A 20831-nucleotide genomic window follows, 5' to 3' on the forward strand; every position below is an offset into this window, starting at 1 on the left:
CTCGCAGACCTTTACCCTATCTGACATTTGAGCAGCCAAATCTTCTTTTGTTAGTCGGCTACACACAACACGCTAAAGCTCTATGCACAGCCACTTTTAAATGAGATTATCACAAACACACTTGCCATGCCACTTCCTGTAGGCTTAACTTGTATATTTTCTACACAACACTACCCTGACCCATATCTGAACTTGCTCCTCGTCCCTGTTTTTGAGACATTCGGTATGCTTCAGCAGTATGTGCGGACGCATCCCGGGCCCCAGGGATCATTCTAGGCTCTTCCACAGGGGGTAAGAGAGTTCCCTAATCATCTCAGAGATTACAAACATAGACAAAGGCAGAGGCAGATCTCCTGTCTCGCAGCACGGATGCACCGGCAACACGGATTTAAGGTACCGTACACACGCACGGCTAATGCCGGCCATAGGAAAACTAGCTCATCGGCATTCATTACTCTAAACCAGATCCGTGCACCCGGAAAACTGGCTGTAAATTGGCTTCAGGTCTGAGGGAGGTAGACGAATACCGTGCCGTACCCATAATCCACGGCTCAAGTGGCACACCCACACATCTCCCCTGGACTACATGGGCCACAGAAACCGATCTCTCTGCCACATCAATATATTTCAACTCGAGCACCGAGGAGCAACAGGGAGATCAGCAGAATGGGGCGAAATAATAGAATATTCATCCCTCTAATCCATATTCAATTCTTCTGTCTCTTCTCTTTCCGCCTCTCATTTTCCCCCCTCTCTCCTCGGCCATGCATATGAGGTTTGGCTGTATATCTCATTTAAATGAGTCTTCTGTCGCTCCTTTCCTCCCTCTTCCTACGTTAAACACGCACGTTCTCTTTCTGCCCCGCTGCACCACCCTGACAGGGCGAGGGCTTCCTCCTACTTCGGTAAAAGAGAGAAAGAGGACCGCACGGGTCAAAATCAAGCAATAAATAGACAGACGTTTAAGAAAAGCAAAATGTTACCCTGAAACAAGATTGCAGATGAGGCAGGGATGGTGAAGTGAACACCAGGCGTCTTCATCTGAAAAGATCCCATGGATGGATGAGGTCTGCGCAGCTGTACATTTGATAAGACTTGGAGGAAAGGAGGCATCTCACAGCTCACCTCTGAAATGAGGAATATCAGGTTCTGAGCTTCTTAATGCTTTATTGTGGTCTATAACAAGATAGTGTGGATATGTGATATTACCTACTGTTTAAACAGTGCAGAAGGGGAGAAAAGAACTTCAATCAGTGTGGAAAATTGGCAAGTACAGTCATTATTACAAAATGACAAGGTGATCAGAGCCCCAACAGGGAGCTGGGGATTTATTTTGTGATAATGACCTGTTGACTGTGCACTCTCATATATCTCCCTTATTAGTGACCAAAAAAAAAAAGAAAGAAAAGAAAAGTGCATGAAATGTTAATGAGGTTAAATTGTTTTATAATTTTAGCTGTATATTATCTTATAACATGTACAAAAAAATCGGGCCAGCAATAAGACAAACACTGCAAAAATATTACCGTAATATTAATACTCAAGGCCAGCTGAGGTAATTTCCACTACAGCGAATATTGGTGGCAGTTGAGTTTGTATGAAACGAGAGAGTGAGTCCGTGGTGTGATATGAGAATCAAGAAAGTAGCACCGGTTTCAGTTACCCAGATGAGCAGTCTGAGAGTTGCCATGGATAATGGTGAACATTAGGAAATATTGAACCACTGAATGCTGTGCTTGACCAATCAAAATTCCAGAGAGCTGTGTATTAAATTCTGGTAACACTTTACAATTAAGGGTCAATTTGTTAATGCATTAGGTATCATGAACTACCAATGAACAATACTGGATTTGTTAATCTAGGTTAATGTTTTTGTTGTTGTTGTTTTTTTTTACATTTCATATTAGAAATAGGGGTGTCAACATTAACGCGTTAACGCATGCGATTAATCTAAAAATTTTAACACGTTAATATTTTTTTAACGCAAATTAATCGTTTGATAAGGTTTGACCCCAACTTTTTCCCATCATCGCAGCGCGGAAGGTTATCATTGTGTGATGAGGGTACAGCGAAAATACAGTCGCGGGAAAAATTACAGAGTTGTGGGTTGCGGTTTTTGGGCTACTTTTATGTTTGTACCACGACTATCCAAGGTGTATATAGACAAATAAAAATAAAAATAGATCCTTTTACTAATGTGTATTATACTTGGAATGTATCCCTGGCAACTTAAGAATGGAGAGGCGGTTGTAACATCACAAACAACGTGAGTTTCAGCAGAGCATACATGTTAAGGCTTTTACACAGCAGAAATAAACATGACAACAGCCACTATAGATCATAAGATAATAAACACACGATTATGATAGGATATTTGTATGTGATTCTCTTGAGTGAATGTGTACATCTGAAATGCTAATTTGTGCAGCGATATAAAAGGCTATAAATAGCATATTTTAACAACAGTAAACGACCAAATTCCACATGAGATCGCAAAAGGAAGTTATTACAAACACTCGATGGTGGTTTGAAGTGAGTTCTGAGTAAAAGTGCACTATTAATCTCATAAATTGTCTTATGAAGCATGATGCTAATATTAGCTCTAATGCACCTGCAGAACAGGTCCAATTCTTCTTCATAATGCATTTTGTCATAATACTTCATGTAAGGTCGCAAGAAAACGCTTTGTTGTATTTATTTAGAAATACTTTTGATAATAGTTGGGTAAATGTATACTGGGATTGAAGCGATGTGGCTTGGTAAACGTTTTATTGCCAGTATAAAGGCTGATAATGGCTGAATAAAAACAAAAGAATAATAAGGATTATGTCTCATACCTGGCGGAAGTGTGAAAGGTTCTGTTTCCTTAAACTAGTTTGTCATGCATTTCTTTATTTCAACACATTTACAGGTAAATCCTAGTATTTTAAATTTGTGATTAATCATGATTGATCCATGACTGTGATAAACGCAATTACATTTTTTAATCGATTGACAGCACTAGTTAGAAACATTATGAAGAAACATAAATTAACAATAAACTATAGTACATTTATAAATTAACATTAACTTAACCTACCAAAGTTTACAGTTTACAGAAACGTGTTTTAGTTTTTTTTTTTTTTAAGTCTCTTATGCTCACCAAAGCTGCATTTATTTAATTTAAAAATACAGTAAAAACTGAAATATGAAATATTATGAAATATTACAATTTAAAATGTCATTTTAATTTGAATAATTATTAAAATGTAATTTATTTTTGTGATGGCAAAGCTGAATTTTCAGCAGCCAGTACCAAAAATCATTCTATTATGCATAATAACATTCTAATTTTTTATTAATATCAATGCTGAAAATAGTTGCGCTGCATTTATTTGAAATATAATTTTTTGTTATATTATAAATCACTTTAGTTACTTTTGATCAATTTAATGTATCCCTTTCTTAACGAAAGTATACGTTTCTTTAAAAAAACAAAAAACAAATGAAACTTACTGACTGAGACTTTTGAACTGTAAATTAGTAAATGCTGTTAAAAATGTTGTTCACTGTGAGTTTGTCATACCTGATGTATTCATTTCAACAAATGAAACCTTATTGTAAAGTGTTACTTTACTTCTATAGACTGACTATTGAGTAATCAGTTTCATCACACACAGAATTTTATTGGCAAAATGCTTCATTGTGTCCTATGAGTAGTCTTGTGCTCTGGCCCTTCTCCATGTCCATGTTGTCCTGTTCACACCAAGAATGAGACAGCAACTAATCAACATGCCCCCCTCCTCTACTTTCTCATTCTCAGTAGGTAACATCCCCCCACCACTCCTGGTCTCCATCTATCTATCCGACTAACTATTCCTCTATCATCCTCAGATTACAGGATAAATGAACGGAGCCATTACTGCTGTGCGCTAACAGGCCCTTCAAGTGCACGGTGACAAATATGGATACATTTCAGGACCACTGAAGCCACGGAGGAATAATTTTGTAGATTTCATCAAGAGTTCTAATTATGTTCCTGTCAAGTCCAGAACGCAGCAATCCATAACTGAGGAAAGCACTCATAGACGATCCGCCGCACGGGCGTAATTTATGCCCCGCAGAAAAAGATGTGGAGCCTTTTGTGTATCAGCATGCACAACACCTCCTGACTAACAAGAGAAGATGGAGGAAAAGAGGAGGAAGTTGAGTGAGTGATTGGAGGAATGGGGGGCCACTTTGTGGCCACATTAAAGGGGTTTCATCTATTAAACAGGTTTTTTTCCTCAAATATTTCCTGTAACAAAGGATTTGTTTTCAGTGTGGGACTTTGAGAAGTCTTCGGCTCTTCAATCGAGAGGACAACAGCAGAAGGATGGATCTGACACGCCAGTGGAGCTAAAGCTATTACTGAAGCAGCCACCGTCTGCTTTTGTCAGTGCAATGAAACTGAAGAGACCAAATCAAGCACAAAAGGTTTACAAAAATGGAGAAAGGGAAGGAAAATGTAGAGGAAAAAAGGGTGAGGGGGCATTGAGGAGAGAGGGAGGGCACGAGACTGCTCAAGGTCTCTCCAGTTGCCCAACTACACCCTAATGAGATCTGCCTTGATTAATGGTGTCAATTCTGCAGAAGAGAATAAAGAGGGAGTGGGCATTGTTGTGTGTTTGATGCAAGCAATGATAGTTATTCTACAAAGACACACCATAATGACAAAAACTGTTGAGAGAAATAAAGGTATGGCCAGGTAAAGCAGTCAGTCTCCAGGTAAAGTTCAAACAAAGGAAAACGGATGCACTCTTGAACGTTACAGAGGAAAATTATGAGCTATACTTGTCAACAGATGTAATATCTAATAAAGTTAATATGAATTATTAGGGTTGTCTGTAAGTAAATTATTTTACTTGATTATGATTGTTTATCTTATGATCACAATGCACTGTGAAATTGGGTCTTTTTAATTTATTTTTTTTAAACGAAATGTATTTATAAAAAGGCACCTGATCTGACTCTTGACTTGGGCTAGTAGCAACCAGCAAGAACACACTAGCAATCACCCAGAAAACCTGCATAGACAAGCAACATACATAATTACTCAATGAAATGTAATACTGTTTCTGATCTCATAAGAAAACATAAGTATTTTACAAAGTTGCAATTATGTACAAATTAGTATGATGTTATTCGTTGGAAAAAGCACGATTTGTAAAAAATAATAATAATAATAATAATAAAAAGGGAAGCTTGAACTTGCACCCCTATAGCCAATCGTTTGTGGCGCATGAGCAGATTGTATGAAAACAGCCAGCTGAGATTATATGAAAACATACAACTGAGATTGTACAAATTCACATGAATTTGTCACCAATTTATCAATTAAAATCAAATGATCATTGTTTATGTTTGTATCTGAACGTTGTATGTATGTTGGTCCTCTAGTCCACAGTGGTGGTTAGAGTCCATCTATTTCTGAGATGATGACATTTCCTGTATCAGGGGACCCCATTAGAGGAAAGAGGGAGAAAAGACCCTCCACTTCACCCCCAAAAGGAAGAGCGGGGTTGTTTACACCTCCAACTCAGGATGGATGAGTCTCAATTGAGTCTCTGTGTCCTAGTATAAATCTGAGAGAACCTTTATGCATACAACAAAGAGGCAGAGGTTTTGACATTTGGATGTTTAGTTGAACGTCTAGTAACTAGTTCTTTGCCCTCATGTCTTTTTGTCCACCTACTTACACAATGTGAAGATTTTCTGTTTACAAATGGCATATTTGACAAGCATATCATCAGTAGATCAAGCCCTTCCATTTCAAGAAAAGTTTGCAAGAGAAGTTTGAATTATGGCATCGCAATCAAAATATTACTGACCATATTTACCCATGTACATGATGTGACATCTGCCGTATTTGCTTGTGGGATCCATAGAAGTTTTTGAGTCAATCACCTGAGCCATAAATGCCATGTGACTAAATCTGGACAACAGGAAATGATGTCATGACAACACCAATCAGCTGATGGTGCCACAGGAACAGTCCTAAGCCCTTAAAAATGCCAATGCCCTTCAAAATAGAAAGACTGTTTTGGGGAAAAAGAGTGAAGTTATGACAAGCACGCATTTTTGGTGCAAGAAACCTTGACACACAATGTAAGTGCACTTTGGGAGAAAAAAAAAGAAGGTAAAAATGCTATAAAAAGTGTGTAATATGCCCTTTAAATACAATGTTGTTTATTAGGATAGTGGGTGTTTTGCATTATGGTACACATGCTAGGAGCACTTTGAGTGTGTCAGATCTTAGTTTAACCTCCATGACATTGCTGGAGTCTTTCTCCTCCCACAAACAGCCCATTCAGATGGGTAGAGAGGAGAGGCTTGTTTTGATATTCTAAATTGAACCACTGACTGAATTTATGGTTCCAACATTTCTTGAGACAATTGTGAGATTTAATAAAGGGAGGTAAATATGCTTTCTCTCTCTCTTTTCTCTCTCAATGTCCTCATAAACACACACACATACTCTCACAAATACCCACACAGAGCAAACTGGGTGCTCTGATTGAATTGGATCATTTATCAGAGCACAAATATTGTAGGCAGGCTGATGATGACAGAAGCAATCGCAGACTGCTCTCTGTGAGTTCAGCTGTTTCGTTGCTGGTTTCATTGGCTAGCGGGCAGCCCTCTTCCAGCACAATGAACCTCTCCATGTTTGGTTAACAGGAGAAATAGGATTTGATATGAGAAGGAGCCGTAACAATGTCAGTCAAACAGAAACATCAAGTCCAAGTTCGTAAGTAAAGGGGATCAACTTCAAGTGATTGTAATATTATGAATGTAAATACAACTTCACAACTGTGTGCATGTATATGTATGTATGTGTGTATATATATATATATATATATATATGTCAAAATTTAGTTATTTATCTGAAAATTTAGTGGACATTTAGTGATGCAACTGCAAAATTAATATGGTTGCTTTAATTGTTTTGACAGTATTGAACTAGAAAAATCAGTTAAATCAGTCAAATAAACAGGCAATGCTAGTCAAATCAACTTGTGTGACTGTTTAATTTCTTTGAATTGCAATTCAGAATATTCCTACATTATAATTGAAATTCCAATCCAGAATGCTGCACGTTGTGGCCAATTCAAATACACACTCACAAAATGAATGGGAATCACTTCTTAAATTCAGAATTTTGCACAAACTCCTGTGTAAAGGCAGACAGTAAGGTGTTGTATTGCTGTCAACCTCTCTCTCTCCTCTTCAGCGACAGGACCCCTCCATCTCCTTTTCCCCCTCCTTTCTTCCGCTTCCACCTCCTTCTCCGCTCTCGGCTCAGTCAAGCACAACTAAGCCAGCGTGGAGGCACAATGAGGCCATTTACAGTAATCATTTCTTTTCACACTTGCTGATGCTCTTAAAAGGTGCAAGGGATCGTGAACTACCTCTACCCGACTCCACATGACAATATCCTGTCCAATTAGAGGTGACGACCACAGTGGCAAACACAAGGCTTGAGCCTGGTTAGTTGGGATAAACTAACCAATCACTGTGAATTTCCTTATCTATCTGAAAATGTATGGTCCGTCTGTGACTTAATAATGTGAGGCAGCTTAAACTGTGTATATTTAGTTAATTCACTCATTCATTTAGTTAGTTAGTACAGCAATACTGTAAGTGGTGAAATGTATAGACACTACCTCTCCAAAATGCATTTTAGCTTACATTAATTTACGCGTATAGTGATTTAAGAAAAGCTGCATCTCTAAAATCCCTTTTAAAGTACTAATGTACTGAAGTATATTCAATAGCACATTTAAAGTTAATTACTGCCTGACTTCAAATCACCTGCTCTATGTAATGTTACTTTTTTATTATAATTATTATAATATACATGTGTTTATTTTTGTGCATTTTTAACTTTTTTTTTTTTTTTAATAGATTATCTTTTTAATTTACTACAATATATGCAGGAGGGCTAAAGATGTGAGGTAACTGAAAAATAAATAAATTAATAAATAAAAACTTAAGACTCCTACATTATGTTTCATTACGTCATCCAGCTCTTTTTTAACTGAACAACTTCCCTTTGCAGTAATAAAATTCATGTTTTCAGCAGGGATGAGAATTCAATGTATCTTGAGCATGTGCACAAACCATTATGCCATGGCTATGACAAACTGTGCATATTTTAATATAATAAATCTATTAATCAGTCAGCAATGTACTTACAAAAACATCCTATTGAGCTGAAGTAAAAACAACCTCCTCCTCCTCCCCACAAAATATTTCACCTCTCTAAATGATCAATTTTGACTCTCTAAGAGGGGACAGTCACTCAAATAGACAACCTGGAGATACCACATATAAATATACATAAGAAATTAATAAAGCACCTGGGATTGCTTTGATACAGTGGCCAAAGACCCTGATGAGAAGAACCACTTAGGCACATTGAGGTCAGCACAGGTAGCGAGTGCAGAGCCCTGCTCAGGTTAGCGGACTCAAAGTCAGGCTTACATAATCTGAGCTCCAAAACTCCGATCACACTCTGATGATCCAATTAAAGGGAGGAGACTATGCAATCAGGCCGGCCGCAGGCTAGCTAACAGACGCAGAGGCGCTAACATCAATTTCTTAAGTGCTTCTAAAGGATTACGAATGCCAGGCTCTGCCTTAGGGTGGAAACATCTAACCCGTTCCTCCACGCCACATTACTGTAATTGGGTAGTGAAATTACCACAGGAGGGGCCTCAAAGGGAGGTTTCCGCTGAGGGGAGAATGTGTGTGGTTTTGACTTTGTCTTGTGGAAAACCTGGAGGTTTTTAGCGAATGCCAGAAAGTTGAAGGGTGTTCTGAAGTGAACATGTTTAACAGATACTGGCAGTCCATGATTAACTTAAGATAAATTGACAGCAGTTGTGGCATAAAGTTGATTACCACAAACACTCAGTTCCACTTGTTCCTCCTGGGTTATGTTACAGTGAAGCACTCACAATATAAATTAAAGGGGCCGATTTGTAAACATTTTCAAAGTCACCTGAATGGGGCTGATTTCCAAACGTCAATTTTTAACAACTAAAAAAAAATGTTTACCAACCTTTTCTGTGTAAAGATACAGTAGGATTTTATCCAATTTTACTTTGTCGCCAGGACAAAGACACGCCATAAACCCTGAAACATCTGTAAAAAGGTTATTAACAGTAAACAGTTTTACATATCAAGTACACAAGTAACAGATTAATTAATGTAAGTGCTTTTTCACATTTCAGCTTTTAAATCCTCCCAAAATTCTCGCTATTCACATCCATTGTAAGTTAGCCTTGATTTTTTCCCTCTAAATTATCTTGCAGCATAATTATAATGCTGTAGACTGAGCTTAACTTGTACTTAACTCGAAATATTCTTTTACAGTTTTTTTTCAACTGCTTACACACATTTTCAAAACTTTACACACAAATCTAAGAATTGCACACACAAAATGCAAAATGCCTCACATCTCTTGCAAAATTAAGCACTGCATTCAAAATATCACAAACACATCTCAGAAACAAACATTTGCAAACACCTTTGCCATAATATTAATTGCTGTTAGATTTTTGTGTGTTACAAAGAGAATTGTGTGTTGTGTTTTGCAAAAAAGTGTTTTATGAAACTGAAGTCAAAGGCCGGGGATTAGAGTATAGTTTTGCAGATTTGGTGTGTGGTTCTGGTGTTTGAGTGTCAGGTTTCAGAAATTGTGCGACAAGTAAAAATTTTGTGTGTAAACAGTTGAAAAAAAAAAAACTGTAATAAAGCTTAAGTTTGCAAATTATTGGCCGCTAGCATCAACAAACAAAAAATAATGAACACCCTGTTTCCCATTGGTCAGGCAATCAGATAGTCTCGCCACCAAACAATTACCATTGATAGAGCGACAATGTTTACACTTTGAGAAAATCAACTTGCTTCTAGTTGTCTTTACATATTAAGCTGGGTAAGGAGAAAGTATTTTAACCTTTGAAAAATTATTCATCTTTAAATTTTCCCTATGTTTTTTTGTCAGACTGCTGAGCAGTGACAATTTTTCTCTTAACCAGGTTGTGCACTCGCTCACTATTCGCTTTGAATAATAAGATGTGCCAGCTGGTGACGCATTCGAAAAGGCAAAAATGCTGCGTAATATGTGCTTCATAATGCATATTCACAAAAAAGTATTAGCATACATTCTGCATGATAATACAATTAAATTGTACCAACTTCTCAATAATACAATTGCTTGTTCAGGCTATTACAGTGAATGCTGAACTGGTGCCGTTAGGTTTTATTCAACCACTACAATAGCTCTCAAACAGAGCATAATTATAAAATTGTCAATTTGACATATTCTTCCAAAAAGCCAATAAAGCTTATCTAAACAGTGAAATTGCCACTTCAGATGTAGTCAATTTGTGCAGCCAAAGAACAGCACTGGAGAGCCGTTCTCCATATTCAGACGAGCCAAAACTGTGCGTTATTCCTCTATTCCCTTAATCTCACTCTAATCTGCTGAACTGATAAAGGCCAGACACCTGACTCCATCAAGAGTGTGTTATCAGGGGTGTGAAAGGGCACACAAACACTCACACGGCACAAAAAAAGCTTGTTTGAATATTACAAAGGGCAGAAAACCCCTGGCTCTATCTGCGTGTATCTACATTAATATACTGATTAAGAAGTGACTGAAAGGAAGGACCCCACATTCTGGCTGCAAGCGCCCTTTTTATTGAGTCTGCTAATACAGGAAGTGTTTGTTTAAAGAGCATATTATCTTCAATAAAGCATTAGGAAGGAACTAATATTTATGCCTTATCAAAGAGAATTTCCAGGGCTTTTAGCTTTAATTATCGGCAGATCTCTTACGCACAAAGGGCCGATAACAAAGGCGTTTCTTTGCCACATTGTTGTGGAGTGGCAATTAGAATGGAAAGCCTCGGGCCACTCTTACTGCGAGAGAGTGTGTGTGTGTACATGTGTGTCTAGGTGGGACGTCAGATTCGCACAGGCTAACCCATGACCGGTGGAGCTGTTTTATAATTGAGGTCCCTTTGCCTTGAGCACAGCGTTTGTTAGGACTGTATCTGATACTGGGCTTTGAATTAGGCTGACGGTGGAGATGATGAGCTGCAGAATAGGATGGAGCGCAAGCTGAGGACGTTTAAAAAAAGCATACAGCGTTATACTGACTGAACAGAACATTATATTCCAACTTTAGTGGTGTACCATGTTCTTTGCATTTCTATATCCAGGCCAGAAAGTGGTTCACAAAATGTCACATCACTTTAAAAGCAGAGCAACTGAATGACTGGCCTCCAAGATAGATTTCAGTCAAGACGCACAATATTTTTTTTCTTCATACGGTATGTTCTACTTTTATGGGTAGTTGACTTTTTTCCTTTTCCTTTTTTTTTAAATGAACAGCTATATATATATATATATATATATATATATATATATATATATATATATATAAATATATAAATATAAATCCGCCAATATAAATATAAATAACAAACTTTTTTTTTCATCCTCATTTTCTGTCTTATGGTGCGACAAATTGTTAAAAGCACATATATTCTATGAAGTCTCAATTAACATGAAATTGTAAAAGCTGAATAAATAAATTAATTAATTAATTAACAATACACAAACAAACAAATGAATGCTGTTGAAAATAGTTTTAGTTTGAGCATGTCACGTCATAAAACATGTCAAATTTCACTGGGGCCAAAACAATGAAAACTATATGTAGTCTCAATTAATATAAAATCATGAAAGCTGCAATAATAATAATAATAATAATAAATGATGAACCAATCATTTAGTACTTAGATTAATAAATATTAAATGGTCTAACAATGGTCCAACACACATTTTTATATAATAATAATAATAATAATAATAAATGATGAAGCAAACATTTAATAATACATCAACTTGTTAAAATAATAAGTTATAATAATAATAATAATAAATAATTTAATACATCAATTAATAATTATTAAATGACCTAACAATGACACAGTGTTAAAATAATAATAATAATAATAATAATAAACAGTTTTTGTTACAGATTGCCACGTCGCAAAACAACTATATATGTCATCGTTAGGACTCTAGGAACATTTATGTATTCTCGGTTAATACAAAATACTGAAAACGGCAATAATAATGCATTTACATTACATTTACATTTAGTCATTTAGCAGATGCTTTTATCCAAAGCGACTTACAAATGAGGACAATGGAAGCAATCAAAATCAACAAAAAAGCAATGATATGCAAGTGCTATAACAAGTCTCAGTTAGCTTAACGCAGTACACGTAGCAAGTTTTTTATTTTTATTATTATTATATAATAAAAAGAAAATAGAATAAGAAAAAGAATAGAGCAAGCTAGTGTTAATGGCCTTTTTTGCTTTTGTTAATTGTATAATAAATAAAAAGAAATCAGATAGAATACAAAAAGATTAGAGAAGCTAGTGTTTTTTTTAAAGAATATAATTAGAATAGAGAGTGCTAGAGTTACACTCTAAAAAAATGGTGCTATATAGCACTAAAAGTGGTTCTTTGGCTCGTAATCATAGGGGAACCACTGTTGGTGCTTTTTAGCACCATTTTTGTTGAAGAAATACAATGCAATATGGCATCTCTTATGGTTCTACATAGCACCATTTGACAAAGGTGCTGTATAGCACCTTTAAAGATATGGTGCTATATAGCACCAAAAGTGGTTCCCCTATGATTACGAGCCAAAAACCACTTTTAGTGCTATATAGCACCATTTTTTTATAAAGAGTGTAGAGCAGGGGTCTTCAACTAAAACGGCTCGAGGCCCAGTAATGAACCCTCCCCACCAGCCGAGGTCCGAATAATTATATATAAAAAACAATTGATGGTTTTTGCCAGGCCAGGGTATCTGCAGGATATTTAAGCTTAAATTCAAGACTTTTAAAGACCTTTTTTTATTAAGACCTGCACAAAAAAATAAAAATAAATTAAAAATTAAATGACTGTAAAAAGCACGATTTACTGTTCAGATGCAGGTTTTCACAAAAGTATTATATTAATTAAATAACATATAAATATATTTTACTGCCTTAATTGTTTACATTTTATAACACATCTTCTTGTTGATCCACCAGTTCACATTTACAACTCTGCGTGTTTGCTTAAAAACATGGATTGATTTTCACATTGGCCTTTGACAACAGCAGACTGTACGGGCTGATTGAAAATGGAAAATCATTCTCTTCCAGCAGGTGGCGCTTTGGGAATGGCAGCAGTACACAAAGCCCAACAGACAGACTCCACAAAGCAGCGAAGCAGATGACTTTGAAACGTGCAGCGCTCAGATTTATTCAAAGAATAGCACAATTCTTGTCTTTCAGTCCCCACATTTAACACCTCCTGAAATCATAATTAAGACTTTCTTGTAACATTTAAGATTTTTAAGGACCCGTCAACTTTCCTAAATTTTTAAAATGCCATTGCTTTTCACCCACTGAAAGTTTCATCTGTCTGCGCGCAGCGGGCAGCTCTCTGCTCTCATCACTGCACGCACGACCGCACCCAAACGGCTCTAGAGCTGACCTTGATCTGCTAGATATAAATTTGATGTACTAGAAATTAGTGTTTGGTATTTATTTCATTATGTCAAAAGCCTTCACGGATTCGGACCGGAGTCCGCTACCGTAAAGACTACAAAAGCTGCGCCAGTTGAAATAGAAGCTAGATATGTAGGTCCGGGTCCAGATGGGACGGCTTCTGGGTCCGGACCCAGACCGCGGTCCGCCTGTTAGTGACCTATGAGAGGGTCAAATAAAGGTGGAAGAGATGTGTTTTTAGCTGATTCTTGAAGATGGCTAAGGACTCAGCTGCTCGGATTGAGTTGGGCAGGTCATTCCACCAGGAGGGAACATTTAATTTAAAAGTCCGTGAAAGTGATTTTGTGCCTCCTTGGGATGGCACAATAAAGCAACATTCACTTGCAGAACGCAAGCTTCTAGAGGGCACATAAGTCTGAAGTAATGCATTTAGGTAAAGTGGTGCAGAGCCAGTGGTGGTTTATAATAAAAATAATAATAATAATAATAATAATGATGAATCAATCATTTAATACATTAATTAATAAATATTAAATGGTCTTAGAATAATACATATTGTTAAAATAATAACAACAACAATAATATTATTATTATTATTAAATAATGAATCTATAATGTAATACATCAATTAATAAATATTAAATATTAAATGGTCTTACAATAAATAAATAAATAACAACAACAACAACAACAACAACAATAATAATTCATCATTTTGACTCCAGGAACTTGTCTCAAAATGATCTCATGTCAACTAGCAATTTGATGTCTTTAATGAAAGTACTTTTATCATATTTTAACACTAGATTTTCCTGGAGGATGATATCCAACCCTAAACATCTTCTCTAAGTGAGAGAGAAGGGGTGGCCATCTTTATAGCACAGAGACCCATGATGTCATACTGTATGCACCGCCAATAAAACCAAACAGAAAAAGCTGTGGAGAGTATTTCTACCATAAAGTGCAGGCAAATATATGTGAACAGTCCTACGGGCTTTAAAATCTACTAAAACACCACTAGCTATAAATTGCTGAGGTAAGCTTTAACCTGGCCAACCACCTAGATGAACTTTAAGTGTCCATTATTTGCGCCTATGGTAACTTCAAAATGACTAAACCAAGATAAATCACTTTGGTGAAAATAAACTCTTTTTCTCTGCTCCAGCCCTAAGGCATAAAAGTGAAACTAAATGAACCTTTGAAACTGCATCTCAGGGGATAGTCACTATGAGAAAAAAATCCCTCTATAAGATTTTTAAGTGCTGCAATTATTGACAAGGACTATATCGCCTACACTTCTTTTTCTTTTTTCACCCCTTTCCTCCTCTGATCAGGACGGGAAAAAAAGAACGAAACCCCATGAGACATCAGCAGCTGTCAGGTCCTTTAACAGCTGCTATGAAGTAGTTTACAGCGGAGCATTTGCCACTATCCCCAGACCCAGTTAAGAGGCCTTTTTAAAATCGGCTCAACAAAAAACAGCACACACATAAACACACGGACACACACTCATACATTAATCAAGCAGGGCCGAGCTCGCACTCGCCGCAATACATCAATTACCACGCTTTTTAAACAAATTCCGCCTCTACGACAGACACCTTATTAGGACTCGGACTGGAAGTGCACGAGTACGAGTAAAAGTCTATTAACGCAGACTTTGCTGCCGCTATTGTCGGCAGGTCCACAAACAAATTCAAACCCTGCATTGCAATTAACAAGAATAGAGCGAACGGATCGAGGGGGGGACGGGAGAGAGATGGCGGGCGGTTGAAAATCCTTGTAACGACTTCCAGCTTGCTAATTTCACAAGCTAATAATAAAAAAGGACATTGCTATGCACGGGCCGCCCTCCCTCTACCCCGCTCGCCGCGTCTCACCAGAGAGCTGCTGCCATTGTTCACATGAAAGACAATTAGACCCAGGAACATCAAACCTAAAAATGACAATCTGCTAACCAGCCCTGGGTACTGAAGGCATTCTCCTCTCCATTTTCTGGACTGATAGACAACAATCCTCTGAAGGCCTCTTTTTAGAGAGGAGGAAGAAAAGCAAAAGCTGGGAGGAAAAAAAAAACGGGCCCTTCTCACTGATTTATGCATCTCTATTCAGAATTTATTAACCTGACTGCTGCCAATTGAAGCTCTGCCACTCTTATAGCCCCGAGCCTCGAATTCCTGACACGTCTAAAGAAATACACCAATAATGGCAGGCACGTATTTCCATACAGAAAAAAAGGAAAGGAAGAAGAAAAAAGAAGGTGGGCATGACAGAAAGAGTGTGTTCGTGTGTGTATGCGCGTGCGGTTGGGAATAGGGTTGCGCGATTGCAACAAGTCCCCTGATCATCCCTCCTCCTGTTCCGGTTGGACGGTGAGGGTCGGGTTACCAGAGCTCTCAGCGAAGAGCCCAAACCACACTGTTGGCTTTTTCCTCCCCTTCCTCTGGAGCATCAGTCATAATAGCTCTTCTACTCATGTCACCAGGGATGCCATAATATTGAACCAGTGACTTCTGCAAAACAAAGAGCGCTCTTAACAGACAGCCCTGAGACTGATCAGGGAGCTCGGAGTTAAAATTCTGCGTCATTGTAAAGGGGGAGACAACGAGAGACCCTCGTTTGCCAAGATGCCACAGGGCCATCCTGAGCCGTCAGAGTTAATGTTCACAGAGGAACCAAACTGGGGCTGGGACAGGCTCGCTGGAGGTCCAGGAATAGAGTCGATCGATAGGTTTGACTGAAAGAATGCACATTCTCCAGGGTAAAGATTGAGTGGGGTTGAGATCTGATCCCCGGCTGCCGTGAATGGGGCTGGAAACTGGATTCCAACGCGGGGAGATGCTCGAGCTATGCTAAGATGGTGAGGTAATGTGGCAAAGAATAGACACACGGTGGGAAAAAAATGCAATCACGGGACTGAAAATACACACTCTCACCAGTTTCGCCATGGCATCAGCCATCGTGCCATTCACATTGCTTCAGAGAAAGTCCTACTGTATGCAAGTGTTGACAAAGTGAAGGAACAAAAACAAAGAAAAAACTACAACAAAATGAAATTAGAGCATGATCGATACCAGTGTCTGATACTAAATCGATAAGTTAGGCAACAAATAAACATCCTCGGATCACTGATGAAATGAAACTCTGACTGTCAATAGATTCAATAAATTAATGTCAATAATTTACACTTAATTTTGTCATTTATTTTGCCAATGTGTCATTGCATTCAGTTTATTTTTAAGAAAAAAATTATTATTATTATTTGTGAAATATCTCAATATACATTTGAAAAAATAAAACGGCAAATTCAAACAACTTAAATTAAATCAGCAATAGTTATATTGATATATAAAATATATCAACTTCCCCCATTCAAAAATGTTGATTCTGATGGCTGTCATTTATGCAAAATATGAATTCCACCATATAAGGAGTTAAAATGATTATACTTTTGTTACACAACCCATCTTAACTAGCTAAATGAATTCATATGAAATTATATATCACATCATTTGTCTATGCACTTTTATGCTCAATTGTGTTGTCATTCACTCGTATGAATATGACTGTAAAAAAATATGGCAATATGCATTGTGTTAATTTTCTGTATTGATTTTTCACTGTTTTTTTACCCGTATTTTGAATTATGCATTTTATTGTATGGTGTTGTAGGGTTGAAGGAAATGTCAATAACATTAATGAAAAAGTAGCAGTATGCTTCAATATGCCAGTCTTTATTTCAGTTTTGGGTTTGCTATCAACTCAAAGTTGTCACATGCAGTTGCAAATGTTATTGCTTCACCTAAATTAGCCTAGAACATAGAGGAGGGAAAACCCAAAATTAAAAGCTTACACCACTGTGACAATTACACTCCAGAGAAAAGCACAAACACCCTGAGCGCGACCACCATTTGATAACTAATTCATTTACTTCCGGGGTTCGCTCATGCTGTTCGGCCTGCTTATTGGTTTTTGAGCATCCCGCTCGGATTCTGGATGGAAACCCATATTGATCAGGCCTACAGTCGATGCCCATCAGGAGGAAACAGACTAGGCCATTAGAGTAGCAGTCAATGGCCAGGGCCTGCAAGGGGTAACTTTAGCACAGCCTCAGAGGCACATTGACGAGAATCTAATCCCCCTCTAAGTGCCGCTATGATACTGCCATGCACTTTCTCAAACGCTTCCCATAGCATCGCGTCAGGGATTTTTTTTTTGGCTGGGCACTGAGAACAGGCATGAAGAGAGTCAAATAAAGCCATCACGCAGCACTATAGGGCCTTCAGGTTGCTATCGCCATTAATCACTAGCGTAGCGGCTAACTACATCATGTCGTTCCATGTAAGTGTGATACAATACTATAGCGGTGTATTACATATGTCGAGTGGCTTGAATCAATCGCAGTGAATACTAAAGGAAGTACAGGCATTGTTTCATTAGGTCAGAAAGACATGGAGAGCTAATTTTAGTTTTTACTTTTTTCAATAACAAACTCTGACAATAATCGTATCATAAATTTATCCTATTTAGCTCAAATAATGCTTATAAAAATGCTCATGAAAAGGTGATTAGCTGGTTTCCACACAACTTACGAGAGTTTTGTTTAAAGCTGCCGTAACTGTAACTTTTGGTGCTCTAGTGGTTAATAAACAGAACTGCAGACACCTTGTGGAAGAAAATCGGATTCCTACCAGAACCAGTCTGAAATAGTCAGAATTTTTTTTAAGCAAATTAATCATTTGATAAGGTTTGACCCCAACTTCTTGCCGTCATCGCAGCGTGGAAGGTTATCTATCACTGACTACGGCTGCATCCGAAAACTTAGGCAGCTGACTTGCTGCCTCGCTGCCTTATGAGGCAATGACTTTGCAGGCCGCATTTTTGCACGAAGGCACTTCACAAAACTGATTTTGGACAGGCTACTGAGGCAGTGTAACGGTTTAATGATCTACAACAAAACAGAATGATTTTTGGTGACAACTAAACAAAGATTTAATTACTATAATACTAATTTCACTTATTTCTTTTCATAAAGAAATAACATCAAAAGTGCAAAAAGTTAAAAGTGCAGAAATATACATTTACACACAAACTAACCACCAAACGCAACTTTCAGACGCCATCTTTATTTTTTAGCTCAACCGTCACGGAATGGAACGCACAGGATTGTGGGATATCAAAGGCAGCGAAGGATCCATCTATGCTGCCATCAAAAATCGATCAGATTAAGGTATCTCATGAGACAGGAAGTGAAGCTAACTTTCGATTCGGACGAGCCTTAATGCCTTCCTACCTTGGAATGTGTCCTCCGAAGGCAGCATTTTTCCGTTTTCGGATGCAGCCTACGTTTACACGGACATCAATACTCCGATTTTAATACGATTAAGACAATACTCTGATTAAGGGTCTACCGTGTAAACAGATTTTTGATTACCTTAATCCGGCTAAAGTCATAATCGAAGTAAACACAAATTGAATTAAGACATGTGGAGTATTCTTATTTTAGTCGCATTATTGAAGTGCAGTACAGACATGTAAACACCTTAATCACACTATTATTGTCGTGAAGGACTTTTCGCCGCATTTTGCGACAGGACACACACACGGCAGTGATCAACCGTTTGACGGCAAATAAAAGAGCTTCAACACCGCCGTCGCCTGTATGCACGTACAAATAATTAACTGCACTTGAAGCTTTCATAAAATTAAAAATGAAACACCCAAAACTGTATATGGCATCATCACAAAGACGAACTATATGTTTATATGTGAAATTCTGGGTTGGACGTCGGATGGTGTCGCTTGGTGACGTAATGACATGTGCCATCAATCGATCTATGTACAATAACATGTAAAACGGGAACATGAAAGGATTATTCTAAAAGCAACTCATGTAAACACCTTAATCATAATATTGTCTTATTCAGAGTAAGGTAAATAATTAGATTACTGATGTCCATGTAAACGTAGTCATTGTGTGATGAGGGTACAGTGAACCAGTGTTGCCAGGGTAGCGGCACAAGTGGGCTATTTTGAAAATGACAGAGCCGTGGGTTGCGTTTTTTGCCCAAAGTGTATATAGACAAATAAAAATTAAAATAGATCCTTTTACTAATGCGTATCATACTTGTAATGTATACCTGGCAACTTAAGAATGGAGAGGCGGTTGTAACATCACAAACAACGTGAGTTTCAGCCAGATCATACATGTTAAGGCTTTTACACAGCAGAAATAAACATGACAACAGCCACTATAGATCATAAGATAATAAACACACGATTACGATAGGATATTTGTATGTGATTTTCTTGAGTGAATGTGTACATCTGAAATGCTAATTTGTGCAGCGATATAAATGGCTATAAATAGCATATTTTTAACATCAGTAAACGACCAAATTCCACATGTGATCGCAAAAGGAAGTTATTACAAACACTCGATGGTGGTTTGAAGTGAGTTCTGAGTAAAAGTGTACTATTAATCTCATAAATTGTCTTATGTAGCATGATGCTAATGTTAGCTCTAATGCACCTGCAGAACAGGTCCAATTCTTCTTCATAATGCGTTTTGTCATAATACTTCACGTAAGGTCGCAAGAAATGTTTTGTTGTATTTATTTAGAAATACTTTTGATAATAGTTGGGTAAATGTATACTGGGATTGAAGCGATGTGGCTTGGTAAACGTTTTATTGCCAGTTTAAAGGCTGATAATGGCTGAATAAAAAAAAGAATAATGATAAAAGAATAATAAGGATTATGTCTCATACCTGGCGGAAGTGTGAAAGGTTCTGTTTCCTTAAACCAGTTTGTCATGCATTTCTTTTTCAACACATTTACAGGTAAATCCTAGTATTTAAAATTTGAGATTAGTCAGAATATAAAACCTATTATAAGTGTACCATAGTGATTCATAGTGGTATTTATAAGGCAGTATTTATAAGGTTGTATCAAAAAAACAGTAAAAACAGTAATATTGTGAAATATTCTGTCAATTTATCATAACTATTTTCTATTTTACTATATTTTAAAATTTAATTTATTCCTTTGATGTCAAAGCTGGATTTTCCAGCAGCCTCCAATCTTCAATACCACGATTCTTTATATTTTGTAACATACATACATGAATAAATAACTACTGCATTTACCATCGTATATGATTGAGTTAATGCATCCTTGCTAAATAAAAATAATATTTGAAGAAGAAGAAGAAGAAAAAAGAA

The 20831-nt window shown here is 37.3% G+C and overlaps 1 protein-coding gene across 5 annotated transcripts in view; it reads right to left on the reverse strand.

The window, feature by feature from the left end:
- esrrga (estrogen-related receptor gamma a) overlaps positions 1–20831 on the reverse strand; it is a 189060-nt gene that overhangs the window by 113354 nt on the left and 54875 nt on the right. For 2 of the 5 annotated variants that reach the window (XM_058748775.1, XM_058748773.1), the window contains exon 2: positions 984–1127. The exons of 2 other annotated variants lie outside the window; for them this stretch is intronic. In XM_058748775.1, the coding sequence (XP_058604758.1) occupies positions 984–1113 (130 nt within the window). In that variant the 5' untranslated portion in view covers positions 1114–1127. Of the gene's footprint in view, positions 1–983; positions 1128–20831 lie in introns of those variants that run through there. One more of the 5 variants, XM_058748777.1, reaches the window with a different exon arrangement.

The sequence above is a fragment of the Onychostoma macrolepis genome, chromosome 17 (assembly GCF_012432095.1).
Source record: "Onychostoma macrolepis isolate SWU-2019 chromosome 17, ASM1243209v1, whole genome shotgun sequence".
Classification (NCBI taxonomy): domain Eukaryota; kingdom Metazoa; phylum Chordata; class Actinopteri; order Cypriniformes; family Cyprinidae; genus Onychostoma; species Onychostoma macrolepis.